We start from the raw sequence: 20,007 nt of genomic DNA, 5'->3' as shown, positions 1-20,007 counted from the left end.
CAGTCCATTGGCTGAACATGAGCCTCCAAATTTTTGACCGTCTCCACTATCATGCTGGGATGCTATGTGCGTCACGCCGGGCCCATTCATCGGGGGGGGGCCCGAACTGTTCGGGAAAGTCGACGATGTGTCCGCTAAAATCCGACCTTGTACTAGTGCAGTAATTATGATATCAATGGTGCTCTCTATATCGCTTAGACCTGAGGCAGAGAGGTGGGGTCGAAGTGAGGGGAGGCGAGAAAAAAAAATTCCAAACATCTAGCTCATGTCTGCTCATGTGCTCTTTGTTTACTTTCCTATCGCCGATTTCTACTTTGTGGCACACTTGTACAACATATCAACAGGTTCCACCTACCATCCACCCTGATGGACCTTAGACTGTACCTAGTCAACAGCAGAACACCATTTTAATTTTCGTAATGATAGTCCCGCACTGGATTCGTAGCTTCAATATCTCTACTTACGTGGAACTCGAGGACTCTTATATGTGGTATGTATGCATGTGTGTATGGACCAAAATGAGGTCTCAATTATACGCTAAGTATTGGTAGCGCGGGCGGCAAGCTTGCCCACTCGAAGCTATCCCTTCCGCGTGTGTACCTATGTTTCTGCCTCTATGTATATGTATTGTAACGCTAGCTCTATTAATAGGTAGACCTCCTGAAGTTTTTCCTGGTGTAAACCTAATCAAAAACATTGTCTCTGCTTTTGTTGTAAGATTGGTTTACATGTACAGGCAATCTTCTATGGGAGTCTTGACTATCACAACTATCAACAGGGCAGATACTACCTAGGTAGGTGTGCTGCTCTTGCTTACGATGATATTCTAGGAGGCGGGGAAACCCACCCTCGTATACAGCTACGTCAGCTACTGTCTTGATTAAGGGTGAGATGGGTCTCTGTAGTACTTACCTACTATTACATGGGCCAGAACTCAGCAGTAAATACGTGTAATAATCATTTCGAGTGGAATTATATTACATACCTATGAACGGAGAAACTTGATGGGACTACCCCATGGGGTATCGCTCACTATCTAGCTTCATCCTAATCAGAATCAACTTCTACCATTTTGCTAGCCATCCATATTCTCTGTCTTCGGATCATCATTTCGTTTGAACAAGGGTTCTCGCCATGCTCGCAATATTTTCAGCTAACTTCTGCATATATCGTGACCATGATGATGTGACACACGAGACATTACGTTTTATGTAATTCAATGACAATTATCGTATAAAGTCGGGTTCGAAACGAATAGCACAGCAATATGAATCGAGTATACTGTACAGCGAAAAACGACTTGAGCTCCTTTATATATATGTGTGTGTGAGTGAGGGGGCTCAAATACAATTACGATGCCAGTTACACCCATCAACAGCTTTGGGCCTTGTGAAGCCTCAAGTCTAAGTATTGAGCACCACGAAGGAAATATCGGTATGATAATGAACTAGTAAGGTTTCGTGCAACGTCCCTTAATATAAAGATATCATTGAAGTACTAGAAAATACTTCCGTGGGCAAGATTGGAATCTCTAGCTATAGAATATATTCATAACTATGTTGGAACATGTTGGAAAGCTAGATAGATAACTGGCCGTCCATAGCTATCATATCATGTGTTCAATAGAATTTATCCTAGCTCGGTACACAACTTGGACATGATATCTCTTCTGCAACCTGAATTTATCAGGTTGCATGAAATGACATAACGAGATTACAAGTTACGTTTACTTCTGTACTGTTATTCCAGTTTCCCCGAATGTCAGAAAAGCCCCAGAGACATGAAATATGCATAGAACAATAAGAGAATCATATTAATAGTCGAGATCTCCGTCGCAAACTAGTAACTGTCACGGAATAGAATAAGAGTGTATGCTAAACCGTTGTGTTATCCAAAAGATAGATACGACATTATCAGGTCGAGCGCGTCTACACTCAACTATGTGGTACTATAACAGTAACTTTAGTGTGTATTGATTAGGTACCGAAGGAGGGCTGACAGGAAAAGGCCATAGGAAGACTGGCAGTCGGGCACAGTGAACAATCATTTGATCGGAAAATAGCCAAGTCAGAATAATTGAAGTCTACAACAAGATGACCAAAGGGTATGTAAGTGCCCAGTACAAAGTTTGTGATTACCGGATATGAGCATTGGTAGACTTTTCGGGGAGATCATGCTTTGGTTTAACATGGATAGGTTTCCATTAGATACCCAAAGGGTTATCGGATATACCGTATCGAGTAGTATATGAATTACGATATTCTTGGAGACAATATCCTCCTTAGGCAAACTGTCTCGTATTAGCGTCACTAGATTCAACGAGATAACGGTAACCGTATGAATACGTAAGCTAGTTATACGAAGGGTTATATACACTAGACTCACACGTGAGGCTATCTACGCCTCGTCAATTGTAGATAGAGCCCCGACCTACAGGATGTGGAATACAGATGGGTTAGCGTATGTATGTCCCCTGATCATAACTAGCATCCCAGGCTCCTCCTCAAGTCTTTCTTACAAAAATTGGGTTATTGGGTCACTAGATTTAGAAACTTGCCCTAGATCTGTGTCTACCTACATCTAGGAGGTCCTGTTTCTCCATTGTAAGCTCAGGTCCTAATCATCAATTCAACTTGAAATCTCGCAGCTTAAGTAACTGCTCATGCATGATTTCCTCGTTTGTGCAAAGGCTTAATTAATTGTGTGCTGGGTAGCCGGACTGAGCTCAGAGAGACATTCGAGGGATATGTAGTGACGGAGTCTATACCTACTTGTTACAGTTGAGCTCACAATACATCATAATGGATATCTAGTAATGGGTTCTAAAGACGCCTTACACCAAGATATCGATCCTTTCTTATCGCTGCCATCTTATTTCTCTGTTTTCATGAAATCTTTTGTGTTTGAGACTTCGATTAAGCCTCAAAATGTGAATATCATTTTGCTCAGTGATGTAGGAATCCTAGATAGTGGGCCCGTACCTGTACGATGGTAGGTACCTGTAAACTCCCGGGGCCTCCCCTGTAGCTCAACCACTGTAGGTAGATTCGTTCATGATAACACAAATCAAGATAACACCAAGACCCTGAACCAGCCTCGGGCGAATCAACACCCACCTATTTATCCTCTACTCCTATGATTAACCATATAAACCATCGCAACACCAATCGCGGCCCTCAACCCACCACTCCTTGTACTCTGCAAACACCCAATTGACTGTTCCACAAGTCAAGGAGCGGTGGAGGAACTCGCCCTCGGCCGGTGGGTTGCCTTTGTCTCGCCCGATGGACAGATCACGGCCGTCGCCATCGTCAACGAGGCCGAATCCCAACGGCGCAGCCCACGGCTACGGCCGCGACTCCAGCACTCTCGACAGTAATAAGCCCGAGCGGCCAGCGGCGTCCACCGTCTCCGTATCCCTGCTTCAGCCGCGAGTTGCTGTCCTCCTCGGCCTCCCGAAGCGCTGGTACCGCACGCTTTCCATATGTCGTCTGCTATGTCTTGTGCCGTGCTTTTGGTGGGGGGTGCGCCTTGCCCTCCGCTTTCTCGTCACACAGGTCCTGCGACATTTACACAGCAATGAGCCCGAGATTGAGGTTCCATTGATGCTTACCGAGACATTGCTCGCGGGGCTCTGGGTATGACGTCCGCCTCCACCTACCTGCTATCCCCCTGCCTCTCTCTCTCTCTCTCCACTGTCAATACATTGTCACAAGATGGAACAAACCAGGCAGCAAACAAGAACCACCAATCCCTGACGGCATCAGCACTGCAACCGGTACTGACCAATATGTGTACAGTGTCTCGCTTCCGCAACACTGGCTTTCTACTTCACAGATTGCTTGATGTCCCGATGGCTGATCAACTACACTCCACAAGCGACAGTGGTTCGACTATTAACCATCAGCTGCGTATTCGCATACCTAACTTCGTGGATCGTATATGTAACAGGCGGTTCCAACGACCCCCGCCTGCTCCTACCCGCCTGGATCGGCATCGCCACTATACTGACGGCATGCTACCACTTCACGCAGCGCAAAGTACCAATTCGTAAAGAGACTTTTGCTAGTATAAGCGTCTTTTCAATCACCAGCTTTATATCCATGGTTGCTCTCTTGCTAGATATCAACGCCACCCGACCTTTTCCCGATACAGATATTCCTCTCGTGTCCATCGCGAAGACATTCGCCGAGATTGCTGGGCGACTCGTTGTCAAAATCTTAGGCGTGAATAAAGTTGGCACTGGGAGATGAGACACAGGACATAATGGTGGTCTTTTGGTGTACTCCAGATATGATTTTTCTTTTTTGCCCCCCTTTCAATATTGGCCGTTGGTGTTACTGCGGATACCCCTAGGGTGATTTACATTTTCTGAGATCATAGCGAAGGGCGTTCGGCTGCGAAGGTATTGAGGTTCACAGACACATTCACTTTGGTTTGGGCGGGTTTGCTTTGTTTCTTGGCATATTCTCATTTAGACATCTGAAGACGTGGGAACAGCGGTGGTTCTACATATATCATTGGAGTCTAGTCGGTTGCTATTGTAGGTTCTGAGGCTTCTCAGTTACTCGTATGGGGCGATTCGAGTGGTAGCCACAGTTTGTAGTAGAGGTGATCTTGCTACCTTTGGCTTCCGGGATAACGTCAGTATGTATAATCTGTACAGCAATTGTACTTATGAGTTACCTACGCTCAGTCAATACTGCGATAATGGTTTTTAAAATGAAGAACTTACCTATACAGCTTCTGATATAAGTGACTAGGCTGCTACTCCCATCGCTTACTGAGCTACTACATCAATATCACTCCAATTCCCTTTAATATCCAAGTGTGAACAAGAATATCATCAGAATTCCCATCACCTCCAACCCCCAAACAAACCCCCCAAAATGCCATTCCCGCCCCCTCCTCCTCTCCCGCCATGTCTCCTTGCCTCATTCCGAATCCATTCCTCCAGAAACTCGCGATCCGCCAACTTCCTACCATCAGTGACCTTCGTCTCCACCATGGCCTCGCCAGCATCGAAGCTCAGCAAAGTCGGGATGCTCGTAATCATGTACGTCATCCCCAGCGGTGTGTCGCCACTACCGTCCCCGCTCATGATATCCGGGGCGTCGTACTCGACGGTGCAGAACGCCACGCCGCCCTCCTGTTCGCCGACGCCGGACTCCACGAGCGACTTGATCAGCGGGGCCACGACGCGACACGTGCCGCACCAGGACGTCGTCCACAGCGTGAGCAGTGGCGTCCGCGAAGACGATGAGAGGAGCTGGTAGTTTTGGAAGTCGGCGGGACGGCGGACGCTGTTGGGTATTTTAGAACGATCGTCAGCCGGTCCTTGGCTAATGGGAATTGGGTATGGGATGAAGTGTATGAACACCTTCCTGATTCTTTATGCGCAACCATTTAATGGATGCATGCGAAGGGGCTTTTACAACAAATGGTAGCACTCACGAAGTATATATCTGGTTCTGTGCTCGCGACGGCCTCGACGTAGCGAAGCGCCTTGCGAAGCCGCGAGAGGTCGGCTGCGCCAACGCGGCGCGGGTAATCGACGACATTGAATGAACGGCTAATTAGCTAATTAGAGCAGCGATGCTAACTCGGATACCAATTGATAGATTCGGCGTGAGAATGAATTCTTTGATTGACATTTAGAGACAACGCGCCAAAAGGGACCTTGACTTGGTACAGTAACTAGATCACTGAATTCTGAATGTCGTCATACCTTACCCTGTCTGCAGCAAATATACATCTGACATGTCGGGAATTGCGGATTTAACGCTCGCATCTTGGACCGATATCACCGGTACCCTCGGGGATAGAGGAATAAGACAGAGTCGTCCATTCATTGCATTCATTGGTATGTATACCCAATTGCCTTGAACGCCTTACGCCATGATCAAAATAGTCGAATCTACCATAAAACAAACAGAATTTCCCAATCGTAAAATCCCACGCTAATAGCCCCGGCATCTAAAACCATTCGTTCCTATTCGCCATCTCCTTTCCAAACGCTACGGGTGCATAAAAACATGCTAAAACTTCTCCATGAAGTTCATCCTCACGGTCCACATGCGCGCTCTCTTGCCATATATATACATGGGGATAGTCGAGAGCAGGACAATGAGCTGGATGACGCCGATCCAGACAAAGACAGACTTGGAGCCGTCGTCCTTGAGCCATCCGGTCACGAAGAAGCTGAAGACGAGCCCGTGCAGGACGTTCTTGCTGAAATTGAGCGTGACGAGCGCCTCGCCCGCATATTGTCGGTAACTATCGACGCAGAACGTAATCGCCGTCGTGGACCCCAGTGAGCACCCAAAGGACACGACGCCGAAGAAGACGGTGGGCACGATCCACGGATCCTCGGCTTGTGCGGACCATCCGAATCCGATCAGCCCGATGACGGTGGTGATGGTGATGGGAATGGCCATGACGAGTCTGAACTCAGGCTCGTAGAGACCGCCGTTGCGCCGAGCCATGGCCTTAACGATGATATCACTGACCCGGCCCGCCACGCCCGTGCCCAGGACGCCGCCGACGAACGGGGCGATGTAGACAAGGCCGGTCTGTAGCGCGTCGAACTCGTAGTATCCTTCTCGGTAGATGACGGCGACGCACTCGGAGATGACGATCAACCAGCCTACGGAGCAAGCGTAGACGGCCGAGGACCAGAGAACGGCAGGATACGAGTATAGAATAAAAGGTCGAACGGCGGCCTTCCACCATTTATCTTGGTTGATGCGGCCGTGGAAGATCCTGAGCTGCGACTTGAACGATTGACGTGGTGCTTCTCGTAGTCTGTGAGTGTACACTTGTCCCATCGTCGCCGCATTGAGATTGGAGAATGACATCCTTTCGCTATCTGTGTCCGAAACGAGGCGATGAGGCGCGGGACGTTGCGCTTCTGGGTCTCGCTGAGAGTTGGTGGTAGACAGATGGTCACTCAAGGCTGAGTTAACGTCGTGCAAATTAGGTGAGTGCAAATGACTGCCCGCGGGGGTGATGTTCTTCGGCGAATAGATACTGTGATGTGACATTGCCCGCTCACTTGGAGGGCGAGAAGAGCTGGATCGCAACCTATCCTCTCCTTGTAAGTTGATTGCAGACTTTGTAGCATCTGCTAATGTCTCATTATCTTGTGATGGTAAGGCCGAGTGCATAGCCCCTCCGGTTGGTGAGGGTGCATCGTGGTCTCCTAGTCTTGCCTCTGAAGTTGGATGCTCTTCCGCCTCAGGGGCGAAGCCGACATGACGCTGCTGCCCCGGCCGCTCCATATGCTGCTTCTCTTCCGCAGGCTTAAAATCACTAGTTTCATGAGTAGGCTTCTCGGTAAGTGTAGTATTTACGCCGGCTGTCTCGGATACCCTGGGCACAGCATGTCTGGCGGATGACCTTCTGCTGAAAAAGCTTGGTCTCTTGACGACTCGGCGTTGTGATTTCGGAATAGGCGTTCGATCCCAGAAAGTCTCAGGAACGAAGAGAAACAGGAGAATACCGCAGAAACCGACAACGATAGCAACAATCCTAGATGGAGTTAGCGGCACATAAATGATGAAGCGTTATTACACCTGATGCTGGAACTCAACTTACCAAAATACCCAGCGCCAGTCAAGAGCGTTAATAATGACAGCACTAACAAGCGGCACGAGATTCTTTCCGCCGAGCAACAACAGCGTGTATATACCGATTCGAAAGGCTCGCTCATGCAGGAAAAAAATCTCGGCAATAGTAGCAGAGGGGAGACATTCTACGGGACTGACTGCGATGCCTTGGAAAATGCGGGCAAGAATGAGAGAGGTGAAACTAGGTGACAATGCGCACCACACGGCGGAAAGGATGAATAGGATAGAGCCAAAGAGGTAAACTGGCCGCTTTCCGTATAAAATGGCCGTTGGCGAGAATATAACACAGCCAAGGCCTAAACCTAACATGTACTACAATGACAAAAATTAGATATCGAGTTTTCGAACCGATTGCGACCAATGAGACACAAGAGAGAATCACGAAAGGTGTATTTTAAGGAACACTTACCAGTCCTGTCGTTAATGAGACCTGTGATATGTCGACATTAAAATCTACATCATGTGTTAGCACAATCAAGTTGGGAGAATTTGCCAAAACAATGGACCCTCACCATGAGCAACATCGGTAAATCCGGCCGCGATAATAGGCGTAATGCCTCCTCCCACCATAGAAAAACTGCCAATACACGAGATCAGTCATTGCAATTTCAGCTATGTACGCAGGTATTTCGCATAACGGAAGTCTCGTATGTATACTCCTATCTCAGAACGAAGCATTCAAAGTATGAACACAGCCTATGAAAGAAGGAGAATAATGATAAGATCTACTCACAGCCCCAGCGAGAGCAAAGCACAATCACGACGCCAAGCCGGCCAATTTAACGGGTCATTATGAGAATCGTCCGGTTGCGGATCGAGGATGATCTGGCCGTCCGAAGTGAGCTTTTTCTGCTCCTCTCTGACAGGCGACATTGGCGGCTCCGGTAGCATGCCGGTAGGAAGAGATGAGTGAGATGTTCTAGCCGGTTGATTCCGGAGACCAAGGGGCTCGTTTCTTTCCTTGGAGAGTAACAGGACAGACCCTGGGTATCATGTCAGCCAGACTGTATCTGAGATCCAACATGGGAGAAGGAAGGACTAACCAGGAACCTCAATAGTCTCTCTGTCATTGAGAATACCCATAGTCCATGTCGGTTTTGGCGGTTTTTCGCTGGTAGGGATGTCCTGATCAGTGGACTCGGTATCCCTCCCTCTGAATAGCAGCCTCCATGGGCGCCCAAGCCCGGAACTGGTGGGTTCACCCGCCATTTTCATATGCTGTATTCGACCTCCCGTGAATACTCTCGTTTGAAGACACAATGTACAATCTTTGAGTGTGTTGGAAGTATATATACATATAAAGCGTACCAACGGATATGAAAGAGGGAATGGTGTCTAAACAAACATGAACAGGACCAAGGAGTAAAGGGAATAATATATGATATGTTGGGAGTGCTCAAGATACGCAATAGAAGTAGTCCTTATAGGATAGACCCTCTCATCCGCAGAGCGTATTGCTGCATTCGTGTAGATACATGAGGAAACGAGCCCGTCTAATACGCGGCCAACGCGGATAGATCGTCGTTCCACCTCCACTTCTCGGATCTGTCACGAAGGTTACCTGACTCTATATACTAACAGTTGACTCGAGAGGGCGGAGAGAGAGAGAGCAAGTGACAAGGTCGTGGCGATGAGCCAAGGGTCGTAACTAGTATAGTCGGTAGCGCTAATGATGTAGCAAAACGGCGGGGCGGGCTGCGGACTAAGAAACTAACTCGCCCAACGATAATGGAGAAAATAGATGCTTGGAGGAATAAGCAAAGCGAAGAATGCGGAGAGACGGGGAAACCGAATCACTGTAAGTAGGTGACTAATTTACATACTGTGAGAACATGCGGACATGAATCGAGATTCGAAGAGGAAACATCTATAGGAGGGAGAAGTAGGTTTAGGGTTGCGACTTGCAGTTGAGATTCTGTTTACACGGGGTTCATTTTGAATACATGCAATTAATTTCGGAATTTAACTTTAGGCCCGAAGCTATCAAGATGCAGGAGCAATCTGAATTTCTCCATTGGGAAACATACATGTATCTTAGTGGTGGGTGAAGAGCAAGGCGAGGAAGGCAAAGGTGGTAAGGAGGGATTGTGAAGTCTGTCTCGACAGGCTGGGTCAACGATGACTCGTCGAAACAACCAGCGGCATAATGCCTATTCTTTACATCAGGTGTATAGAACAAGGATCTAGCACATGGCCATAATCGTAAGATATCTACGTTTCTTTACTACGTACATGTATATGGGGCTAATCCTGTCATAAGTAGAACAAGGTATGTTTGCTATTTTCCGTGGGGAACAGCTTCGACAAGGTAACATTGCAATATGCACTCAGGTAGTAGTTAGCTCCAGAATGAGGAGCTAGGGTGTTTGCATATTTTGCGTCATTGTCGTTCGAACTGCCGAATACCTGAGATGTGCAGCAAAGCGCGGTAAGGCCCAAACAAATAGGGAAACAATCAGGATATAAGACGGCTCGAGGTGTAGCGTTACCACGTGTCAAGCTTCGAAATTATAAACACCAACCGAAAACTACTCGCGATCTCGCATTTTTAGAAATGGAATTAGTCCTAGTAACCAAAATACAGAGTCTTCCTGTGATACCTCGTGCAGAGGTGGTTATTCTGCCTTGGATCTTCAACCTTGCAGACACACACACACACACACCCAAGCGCTTTGCGCGGTCCACTATGACGGCACCGGGCAGGGCCCTAACACCAGCCAAGCAATCACATGAACATATCGCAGGACCCTGATGAAGTACCTGAATTACCTATCTCGAACAATATTCGCTGACCACGCGAACAAACCACCACACCCCCCGTTATCCTCGAGTTAGGTAGTGTAGTGTAGGGTCATTCTTCATTCTGGCAGATAGGCCATGTGATACAACATCCCACTCCACCAATATTCTCACCCTAGACCAATCCCGCGATCTCCGTCCGATTCCTATCTGCCTGGCATTTTTTTTTTTTTTTAACGTTAACAACATTTCCTCGCTTGTTGTCACCTGACCCCGCGCCAAGTTGCATGCAGCAGCTGAGCCCAGCTTTTCTCACATCAATAACCCCCCCTCCCCCCAACCTGAACCCAGTACATTTGCGATACTGTATACCTAATCCCGACTAATTCATTCAAATTCATGGCCTCCCGAGCACCGCCCCTGCTCGAGCCTTACCTCCACCTACCACATGAGACCTCGCTCATCCTGCTGAGTGGGGTCCTAGGGTCCAGCACGAACTGGCTCGTTCACCGCTATCTCTACACCTTACTAGCTTCACAACCCCCTTCCTCTTCTTTTATTTCTTCTTCGTCGTTTCGTCGACAACAAGATGAATCGCTCGAGGAGGGTGGTGGTGGTGGTGGTGGTGCGGAGGAGCCTCAGCAGCAGCAACACACAAGTGTCGTCTTCGTAAGCTTCCTGCGCGATTACGCCTTCTGGAGGGACGGGTCCAGACGATTGGGTCTAGACCTGGATGTCGCCAGCAAGAAGGGTTCTTTCGTCTTTATCGATGGATTAACCAGTTTATTCACGCCGGCTTCAGATCATCGACGCAAGCAGTCCGTAGTGGACTCAGGGAAGAAAGTGCTGCTTTCTGCTACGACGGATCATTTCCGGCAGGTCTTGGAGGACGCCTTATCTCATGCCCAGGCTTTGAATCCGGGGACACAGACTGTGCTAGTTATAGATCAGCCGGATATTTTCCTCGCTACAGCAGGGGATACTATGTCTGGACAGGGCCTTCGAGGTGTTATCTTGGGTCTACGAGAAGTAAGTGGCTTATGGGCGAGAATTCTACGCTACATCAGATGGACAGAGAATGTTAATAGGAGTCTTGCAATAGAAAGTACATTCATGCATCATCACTGTGTCTGCAGATGAACCTTTGATAGCTGCGCAGGGCACGTCGTTGGAACAGGAGCATGCCTCTCTGGCGTTATCGCTGGCACATGATGCACATTTCGTCATAAGCTTAAGGATGCTGGAGACAGGCACGGCAAAAGATGTAAGTGGTGTGCTCAGAATCACACCTGGAGGAGACGAGGAAATTGCCGATGCACTTGTAGAAGATCGGGAATTATTGTACTTCATTAGAGGTGACGGTAGTGTTCGTGTATTTGAGCGTGGCCAATAGTGTGAAGAACCCCAATATCTCGAACCAATTCATGCCGTCGTTCAGTTCTCCAAATAATGACCATCTGCCCGAGAGGACAGATGCATCGCGGCAACTCGATGCGCGGACCTGGTATCTCCCGCAACTTCTATGCTGAGCCGACATACACATGCATATAGAAAAACCGCCGTTTCTTTTTGCCAGATCGTGATGCAATTTTTTGGGAGGGAGGGAGTATGCTAGCATAACAAATCCCTCGGAACTCAAAAGATGCTGAGAGTCCATGAAAGTACCAGTCCGAATGTCAGTTAACACCGTTCCATTGCCATGCCGCCGCCAAATGTTTCAACACCCTTCACCATCGTTTCCGTTACATCGAGAGTTTTTTGTTTAGAAGGGAGCCTTGGAGTCCTTCTGGACGCCGGTCTGGAAACCGTTCTTGAAACGGCGAGAGACATCCTTAAGGTACCGTGTTCGGCCAGTGCCAACGGTCTTTCTGCGCTTAGCCTTCTCACTCCAGTTGTCTGTAGCCACCAAATCAGTTCCGCACACACACACACCCACATGCATGAAACATGGAGGTTGAATTATATTCCTCGATTCGAGATTGGCATCAACGTACACTTTCGGGTCTTAGCAGAGGGATATCCGCATGATGAGCAGGTGTGCTTCTGGATGTGGAGGGAGCGGCGACCTGGAAGTTAATTTGTCAGCCATTGGCTCTTTTAGAAGTCGAAGTTGGCGGTCGTTCGATGCGGATAATTATGCGATCCTGATCACCGCGGCCTCCATTGACCGTGTGCTCGATTCCGGGGATTGGTAAGACTAACCGCATCGACGGCACAGAGTGTGCGTCTTGTTGTGGCGCTTTCCGAAGCTGGATGTTCCCTTGGCTGGTTTCGCAGGTCAGTAATCGATGTAGCGGAGGTTAATGTTGACGCTGGGTGTACACACTCATTTTGACGGCGAGACTGCAAGATAAGGATTCTGTCAGTAAAGGATTTTCGAGGTTCAAAGGTTTCGCGTCGGGAAGTTGGAGGGAATTCGTACCTCTACGTGTCTGTCTGACGAAGAGAGATGTCGTGTGCTGCTGGTTAGTACCGATCTTGGAGTGAGGGTGTGAGCAGCGTGTGGTGGGCTTTTCTCGCTTGACTTTTTCGTGGGTACCTAGGGCGTAATCCGAAGAGCAGCCGAGATAAGGAGACAGAGATTGTCCAGCCGCAAAATCTGTGGCGTCAATATCCCCGTTAGATGAATAACCAGCTGAAATGTTATTTCCAACTCAACTGAGGCAATAAACCGTGATTTAGCGTCTGTCGGGAAGCCTTGGCATCTCGGGTAAATATTACCTAATTAACCCATGGAAAGACAGAGATAAGATAAGGTGACAGCTTCGAGCTACCCCTCAATGAATCACCCCCCGCCATAGCCGGCCTTCCGGTGCAAGGAGAGATCTAGGTAGGTTGCCTTTGGCATGTTAGGTAGACAAATACTTAAAGCGAGTCATCTAGTACCTGCTTATAGCGACTTCCCACCTCAGCAGCAAGGTAGGTACATGTATGGCCAGGCAGGTACAAATGTAGGTATCCTGAAACACCCTAGGCTACGTACCTAGGTAGAGTTGTAAGTAGGCGTAAGGTTGTAGGCGTCCCAAGACATCGCTGTCCCAGAAGCCATGTGATAGAAACCCAGCCTTGTGCCTAGTCAACGTGAATCATATCTACGCATCTGTACGGAGTACCTTACATCCCTACCTAGACCTACGCGTACCGGCTTTCTCATACAGCTGAGACAAGCAGGCAGCCAGCCAGCCATACACAGAGAGAGACACTTTGCCATCCATCCATCCGTTTCCTTGGCTGCGCTCTTCTTCACTGTGCTTTTCGTTGCCAACATCAGAATCCCGTACTACCTGCCGTCGTCTACACGCACCCTTTGTCTTCTGCGCTACCCGCATACAATCAACAGACAGACATACATACATACGCCATTCACTTATCTTCCGAGCGCCCTAGTCCAAAGAACACAATAGAAACATCATCATGAACTACCTATATTCCACTGTCAATACGTTGCGTGACAAGTATACTCCTGTCACGCACACGTCAACCTTCCGCAAGACCGGCCAGATCACCCCCGAAGAGTTCCTCGCTGCCGGTGACTACCTGGTCTTCAAGTTTCCCACCTGGTCATGGGCTGATGCCGACTCCGAGGCCAAGCGCGTAGACTATCTCCCTCCCGGAAAGCAGTTTCTTGTTACGCGCGGCGTTCCTTGCAATCGTCGCCTTGACGACGACTTCGCCGGAGATGCTGGGCACGAAGAGGCTGTGGTTGGCGATGGTGATGATTTCAAGTCCAAGGGACAGGCCGATGACGATGACGGGTGGCTTCGTACCGGCGGTCTGAGCAGTTCACAACCCCTCAAAGCCCGAGATGTCCGGACCGTCGACGATGCGGGCAATGTAGGTGATCGCCTAGATGACGAGGACGATATCCCGGACATGGAGGATGATGACGATGACGAAGCCATTATTCCAGACACCGAAGCCCAGAAGAGAACAGGGTTAGTACTCAACTTCGGTGCTTCGGAAACTACATGATCAAAGACACTGACAGCTGTGCCGTATTTTAGGGCCCGACGGACGTATACGCTCTATATCATGTATTCACCTTACTATCGCACACCACGTCTTTATCTTTCGGGCTACGTTGAGGGCCAACCCCTTGCCCCGCAACAGATGATGGAAGACATTGTGGGGGATTACAAAGACAAGACAGTCACGTTAGAAGATTTCCCTTTCTTTGCGAACAATGTCAAGATGGCCAGCGTGCACCCCTGCAAGCACGCATCCGTCATGAAGACGCTTCTGGACCGCGCCGATGCTGCTTTAAAGCTTAGACGTGATAAGTTAAAGTCAGGAAAGAATATCGGCAGTGATCCGGGAATGGAGGGGCTGGTCGACGAGATCAATAAGCTGGACGTTAAGAGCGCCGAAGCTGCCGCCGAGTCCAGTAGCGATGACTGGGAAGAGGTTGAAGCCGAAGAGCAAGATGTAGCAATTCGCGTCGACCAGTATCTGGTAGTTTTTCTCAAGGTATGTTTAACTCCATTACATCGTCTGTTGAACCCAAGCTAATCCGAAGCAGTTTATGGCTAGCGTAACACCGGGTATCGAGCACGACTTCACAATGGGTGTCTAATGAATAGGTTTCTTTCGGTGTATTTGTTTCACTTGTCTCAGGCAGTGGTTGAGCCCAAATTACCTGGTGCTTGGGAAGCATCATTTTGGCGTTTCGAGGAATTTTTGAATTTGGAGCGCTAGTTATACAGGGCGGGAATGGTTCTTGGTTTGGACAGTGAAGATACACTCGAGATTAGGTGCCGCGCGGCAGCAAGATTCTAAGCCGCTGCAAATAGAGTGATTAACTCATTTAATGCTACGTGGGATTATTTCGTGCTATGTGTCGATCTTTGCGAGTTATTGATAAGTGCTCATGAGTAAATAAATACCTAAGCTCTCAAACCTTGCGAGAGACGGAAGGTTACTGCGGCGTGTGAAATCGATAGCAAAAGAACAGCATGGTAGGCAACAGCCAGCGTCAGCCATTCTTCTCCAAGGAAAAAGGCATATGTGACTTGCCAAACTAAACTGTTCCAATTACGGGGCGATATAAGTACGTTGTCTAAAACCTCGTTGGTTGCGTTATGTACAATGCATATTGTCCAAAAGGCGTTCTAGCCATTAGTAATTTTCTTCAACTTCCAAAACATTTTTCTAGGCGAGCTTTTCGTTTTGCCCGTTCATGTCTATCGGTTGCCCTTTGATAGACGCCGATAAGCTGCGGTTATCGTCTCCCCTAGCACCCTCGCTGGGCGTGGATTCCGTAGTGTACGAGTCGTCACGCCAAAAGTCTTTCTTTCCCTTTATGGCACGTTTCATCCAAGGAGGAAGAGCGCCGCCCTGCATGCGCCACGTCCAGGGGTCCTTCTCCGACTTATTATCTGGCACGATGCGGCCGCCAGACGCGATCTCGATGAGCCAGACAGAGGTGTTGATGATGATGTAGAGGATAATGCCGGCGATGAGACCGTACGCGATGCTATACGTGAAGGGCATAGCGGCGATAGTGACGAAAGCGGGGACGGCATCGCCCAAATACCGCCAGTTAATCTCGGCAGCAGCAGGTATCATCATAGAGCCGATAAGGATCAGCACGCTGCCTGTGGCCCACGGCGGGATTGATGCGAAGATGGGCGCGAAAAATACAGAGATGAAGAAGCAGATGCCTGTCGTCATCGCCGTCAAGCCGGTACGTCCACCCTCTGCTATACCCGCTCCTGACTCGATAAAGGCCGTCACCGGAGAAGAACCGAAGAGAGATCCGATTGAGATGCTCAGGGCATCGACCATGTATGCTGCTGTGCTGCCTTCGAAGTCTTGAGTTTCTGGGTCTACGACATCAGCTAGATGAGCCATGGCGTACTAGAAGTCCCAATGTTAGCGCGCAATGTAGGCGAAGGTTAAAAAGAAAAACCAGGAGTCATAGACATACCAGGGTACCCGTTGTGTCAAGAATGTCAACGTAAAGGAAGGTGATCAGAGCCAAGCCGAACTGGCCGCCGAGCTTGGAAATACCCCATTCCTGGACGACGAGAGTCCTCGAGATTTGGTGGAAATCGACAACCTTTCTGAAGTAATCGAAGTTGTCGTTGCCGACATCCGTGTAGGGGAAATAGGTGAGGGCCGTCGTTCGAGGCCATGAAATGATACTAACGAGAAGAATGCCCGCAATGATCGCACCCTTGACCCGGTATATCATAAGCATGACCGTGAAGAAACCACCGGCGAAGATGCCAACCCACATAGCCGGGTTACGCATCTTGGTAGCCTCGGTACATAAGCCATCCTCGCCAAAGCCAGTTTCCGGACAACCAGCCAGGACTAACGGTGTAGATGTCGCGCCTTGAAGTATGCCGAGACCTTCACTGTATGTGAATCCGATGATTGTCAGGAAAAGGCCGATACCCACACTCGTGGCGAGCTTGATGGACCGAGGAATGGCACGCGCGAGCCATTGGCGCAGACCGAACAAAGCGAGGGCAAAGAAGATGAATCCTTCAGCGAAAGTCGCCGTGAGGGCGACGGCATAAGGCGTATTGCCCGTTCCATGGAAGCCGACGACGTTATAGGCGAAGTATGCGTTCAAACCCAAGCCCGGAGCTAGACTGACAGGCCTTTCCCCCACTCTAAGTCAGCATTCCCTTCCATACACCAGCGCAACACAAACAAATAAGGCATGCTTACAAGTTAGAGAACAGGCCCATGCAAAACGACGAAATTGCTGCGATCGCCGCCGTAGCAGTGACAAGGTCGCGCTTGACTTCGGCTACGCAAAGAAGATACTCGGTATCCATGACGCAAGTGGGATCCTCGGCAGTATGTGCGCAAACACATGGTCCTTTTCCGCCTTATATTAGCTAACACGCTGACATGTCTGAGTATCAATAGTGACGGACGAACCTCCTGAATCAGAAAGAATACTCGCGTTCACGGCGAGAATGTAAGCCATGGCGAAGAACGCAGCTATGCCGGCGCGGATCTCGGTTAGAAAGAGAGATCCTTTTCGCTGCTTGGGCTATGAAAACTCCTAGTTAGCAGGCGATGCCAACGAAAACTGCACTCGAAGCGCCAAAACGCCGAACTTACATGGCCACTGCCATCTAGCTTGAACCATCTTCCAACTGCGCTTCGCGCTACCTTCTCGTTGATATCACGCGTAGAAATCATCGTGAATGATGGATATTTGCTGAGTCGCCAGCCGCAGCGGCTCAAACCTATTGTGTGGTTTTCGAATTAAGTCAAAGTTGACGAGTTAATTCGCTGATAGAAAGACCTCAAGCGCGCAAGAAAAAAAAATTATAGAAAATGCGGGCCGAAACTGCGCTGTCACGCGATCTTAGGACACACACGCACACGAGTCGGGAATACGGCTTACACGACCTATGTCAACGGCAATAGCAAGTGACAAGTCGCAAGCTGCGATCCGAGCTCGATGGATTCGAAGCAATGGAAGACACAATGAGTGACCCGAGCGGGCGACGAGACGAGCAAACGAGGATGATATATTCATTTCATAGCTAACCTAAGGTCCTTGGTCCCTCCTTGCTCATAGGGGGCAATGATAAGCCCAATTATCAAAAACTTGCAATTCTAAACAAGCTTGGACAGGGTTGTTCGGAAACCTGGGACGCAAACACGCCAATCGACTGCGATCCAGCCCGAGACCCTCTTGGCCCTGGCCGCATGCCGTTTCTCTCCCTCTTCAACTTGCCGGGCCTCAACTAAGGCTAGTGTCGACAACGGATGTTGCTAGTGCTACAGTAGACACCGTAGCTGACGAAGCGGGAGTTTCAACGAGTAAGGCGAGCGCCAGAACTAACAAATGGGATGAGATAACACCAAGGCCGTCTGCCCATCCAGTACGCTCGCCCTTATCAGCGGGCCAAGGAACCTACTGCCGTTTCGGGCCTCGCTGGAGATATTCCCGGCCTAGCCTTATCATCGAATCCAAAATGGAACCGCGACTATCCCGAGGTACACCACCTCGACCACTTAATTTGAAGACGCAAGGAGCGAAGCTGAAAACTGGGCGGGCTGCCGCGAACCACGTAAGGGAGAAAGCCATTGCCTTCATAGGATATTTCCAGGGCGCTCCCGTCCGCTCTCTCAGATATCTCTTGGAATATATACGTTCCTATTTTACATATGCAGGTATCTCTTCTACAATGTCTTGCAGATAATACTAGTTAGTGTGCTACAGGCTAGTGATGTGTATATTTAGTTTAGACCAAAGCTCGCCACTTCGGTTTTTTAATGTCGCCCCAGCTTCCCAGCTCCGCTTGATCCACAACTGTGCGCGTCTTGGCGATCGCGTGGCATGGCATGGCACACATCTACTACTTACATACATACCTACTGCAGTACCAAAGTGCAGGAATACCAATTTTCTGGTTCCCAGGTCCCTGGGACAGGCACATACAGCCATTGGGGTGGGAATTACGAAATAGAAAGCGTAATTGCCGGGAACGGTATACACTAACGGATCAAATAGCCCCAGACTATGCTATGCTCTAACTATATTGACGGCTCTTATCACGCGAGATACTATTGGCGCTGAGATAGAATCAAAGCAGCTTCATCGTGATCACGAACCATTTTTTTCTAGGCGATGGCATATGGATTCGCTTGTTTGTTCTATGGAAGTCAGGTAAATGTGTTACCAGGACCATCCTGCTCCTTGACACGTTTTCATTGCAGTGTTACGAACCGTAAGGATTAACCTCGTAAAATTCCCGACGTGATACACTTTCCCCCATCAAACGGGCCACTGAGACAACTACACGAGTCTCCCGTTGCCGCTTGCGGAAAGGGAGAAGCGCTCGTGTTACTTTACGGACGTATTCGGTGGTTTTGTGACTTTCCTTATACGCTCATGTTTTGAAGGCGGGGGGGATACAAGAATTGTTACGGCGCCATTTGCTTCGGATTGAAGGATCGACACTGTTACTTCTCTGCCTTTGTGTACCTATGTATTGTTTCTGTTGAGACTTGACCCGGGCGAAAAGCATCTGGAAGATTGCGTATCGTCTTGTTTGCCTTAAGTTCATCTTATATAGTATTATAGCAACCAAACTGGCCCGTTCTGGTATGTTGGATACAGGGTATTACCTAGATAATATTAGAAAGAAGTGTCGTCTATCAATAACCTGTCAAGACACTCGCGACTTCCTTACAGCCAGTGATTGACGTTGCTGTATGCACACATCGACCGAAGGAATTAAGGTTCTGGAATATATCGCCTACGTCTATCTCTCACGAAAGGATTGGCAGGACTGTATGAATGTAGGTAGGTAGTCTAGCGAGCCAACACGTAGCCAAGCCCTCTGTCAGTAACTTCATACGCCGATACTGAAAAAGTAATCGACCAAGCCAGGCAAAAGAGGTAAGAGATCGAAGTGTCCCTCGCGATCCGCCACTCGCCGCTTCGGATCTAGATCCGCGCATGAAACTGCGACTGACCCTACATACTTACACGCGTGGGGGATTAATGCGTGCGTTTACGGGGCGCAGTAGCGTTTCCTTGATCATGAATAGACATGGAGATAAACCTAGCCAGCCGCTTTTTCTAGCCCGAATCTAGATATTGTCACAACGGGGGAAGCGGCAGGATGCATATGGACTATCCGTTTCTATCTGGCTTGGCGCG

At 48.9% G+C, this 20,007-nt stretch overlaps 6 protein-coding genes across 6 annotated transcripts; 3 read left to right on the top strand and 3 right to left on the bottom strand.

Moving 5' to 3' along the window:
* Positions 1-3,049: 3,049 nt before the first annotated feature.
* Positions 3,050-4,869, top strand: F5B22DRAFT_597863 (N-glycosylation protein-domain-containing protein). Its single transcript, XM_047974325.1, has 2 exons — positions 3,050-3,638; positions 3,801-4,869. The coding sequence occupies exons 1-2, from the start codon at positions 3,285-3,287 to the stop codon at positions 4,251-4,253; spliced, it is 807 nt and encodes a 268-aa protein (XP_047833168.1). The 5' UTR covers positions 3,050-3,284; the 3' UTR covers positions 4,254-4,869.
* F5B22DRAFT_644399 (uncharacterized protein) lies at positions 4,859-5,561 on the bottom strand (the record flags this gene model as incomplete). The annotated part of the gene is made up of 2 exons (XM_047978420.1): positions 4,859-5,390; positions 5,455-5,561. The coding sequence occupies 2 exons, from the start codon at positions 5,559-5,561 to the stop codon at positions 4,859-4,861; spliced, it is 639 nt and encodes a 212-aa protein (XP_047833167.1).
* A 238-nt stretch (positions 5,562-5,799) lies between these two features.
* On the bottom strand, positions 5,800-9,022 carry F5B22DRAFT_40442 (major facilitator superfamily domain-containing protein). The gene is made up of 6 exons (XM_047971503.1): positions 8,672-9,022; positions 8,362-8,611; positions 8,141-8,205; positions 8,038-8,081; positions 7,597-7,940; positions 5,800-7,530 (listed from the first exon to the last, which is right to left on the bottom strand). Exons 1-6 carry the CDS (start codon positions 8,841-8,843, stop codon positions 6,039-6,041), a joined length of 2,367 nt encoding a protein of 788 aa, XP_047833166.1. The 5' UTR covers positions 8,844-9,022; the 3' UTR covers positions 5,800-6,038.
* Positions 9,023-10,573: 1,551 nt separating this feature from the next.
* On the top strand, positions 10,574-11,913 carry F5B22DRAFT_40177 (uncharacterized protein). The gene is made up of 2 exons (XM_047971478.1): positions 10,574-11,396; positions 11,470-11,913. Exons 1-2 carry the CDS (start codon positions 10,767-10,769, stop codon positions 11,758-11,760), a joined length of 921 nt encoding a protein of 306 aa, XP_047833165.1. The 5' UTR covers positions 10,574-10,766; the 3' UTR covers positions 11,761-11,913.
* Positions 11,914-13,113: 1,200 nt separating this feature from the next.
* F5B22DRAFT_40516 (autophagocytosis associated protein) lies at positions 13,114-15,228 on the top strand. The gene is made up of 3 exons (XM_047971514.1): positions 13,114-14,302; positions 14,372-14,834; positions 14,887-15,228. Exons 1-3 carry the CDS (start codon positions 13,782-13,784, stop codon positions 14,938-14,940), a joined length of 1,038 nt encoding a protein of 345 aa, XP_047833164.1. The 5' UTR covers positions 13,114-13,781; the 3' UTR covers positions 14,941-15,228.
* A 287-nt stretch (positions 15,229-15,515) lies between these two features.
* Positions 15,516-17,528, bottom strand: F5B22DRAFT_644395 (purine transporter; the record flags this gene model as incomplete). Its single annotated transcript, XM_047978419.1, has 5 exons — positions 15,516-16,223; positions 16,294-16,975; positions 17,046-17,199; positions 17,262-17,376; positions 17,448-17,528. 5 exons carry the CDS (start codon positions 17,526-17,528, stop codon positions 15,516-15,518), a joined length of 1,740 nt encoding a protein of 579 aa, XP_047833163.1.
* Between the last annotated feature and the right edge of the window lie 2,479 nt (positions 17,529-20,007).

The sequence above is a fragment of the Xylaria bambusicola genome (assembly GCF_022495145.1).
Source record: "Xylaria bambusicola strain CBS 139988 unplaced genomic scaffold F5B22scaffold_10, whole genome shotgun sequence".
NCBI classification, from domain to species: domain Eukaryota; kingdom Fungi; phylum Ascomycota; class Sordariomycetes; order Xylariales; family Xylariaceae; genus Xylaria; species Xylaria bambusicola.
Note: the sequence above shows the minus strand (reverse complement) of the source record. Positions and strands in the feature narration are given on the sequence as shown.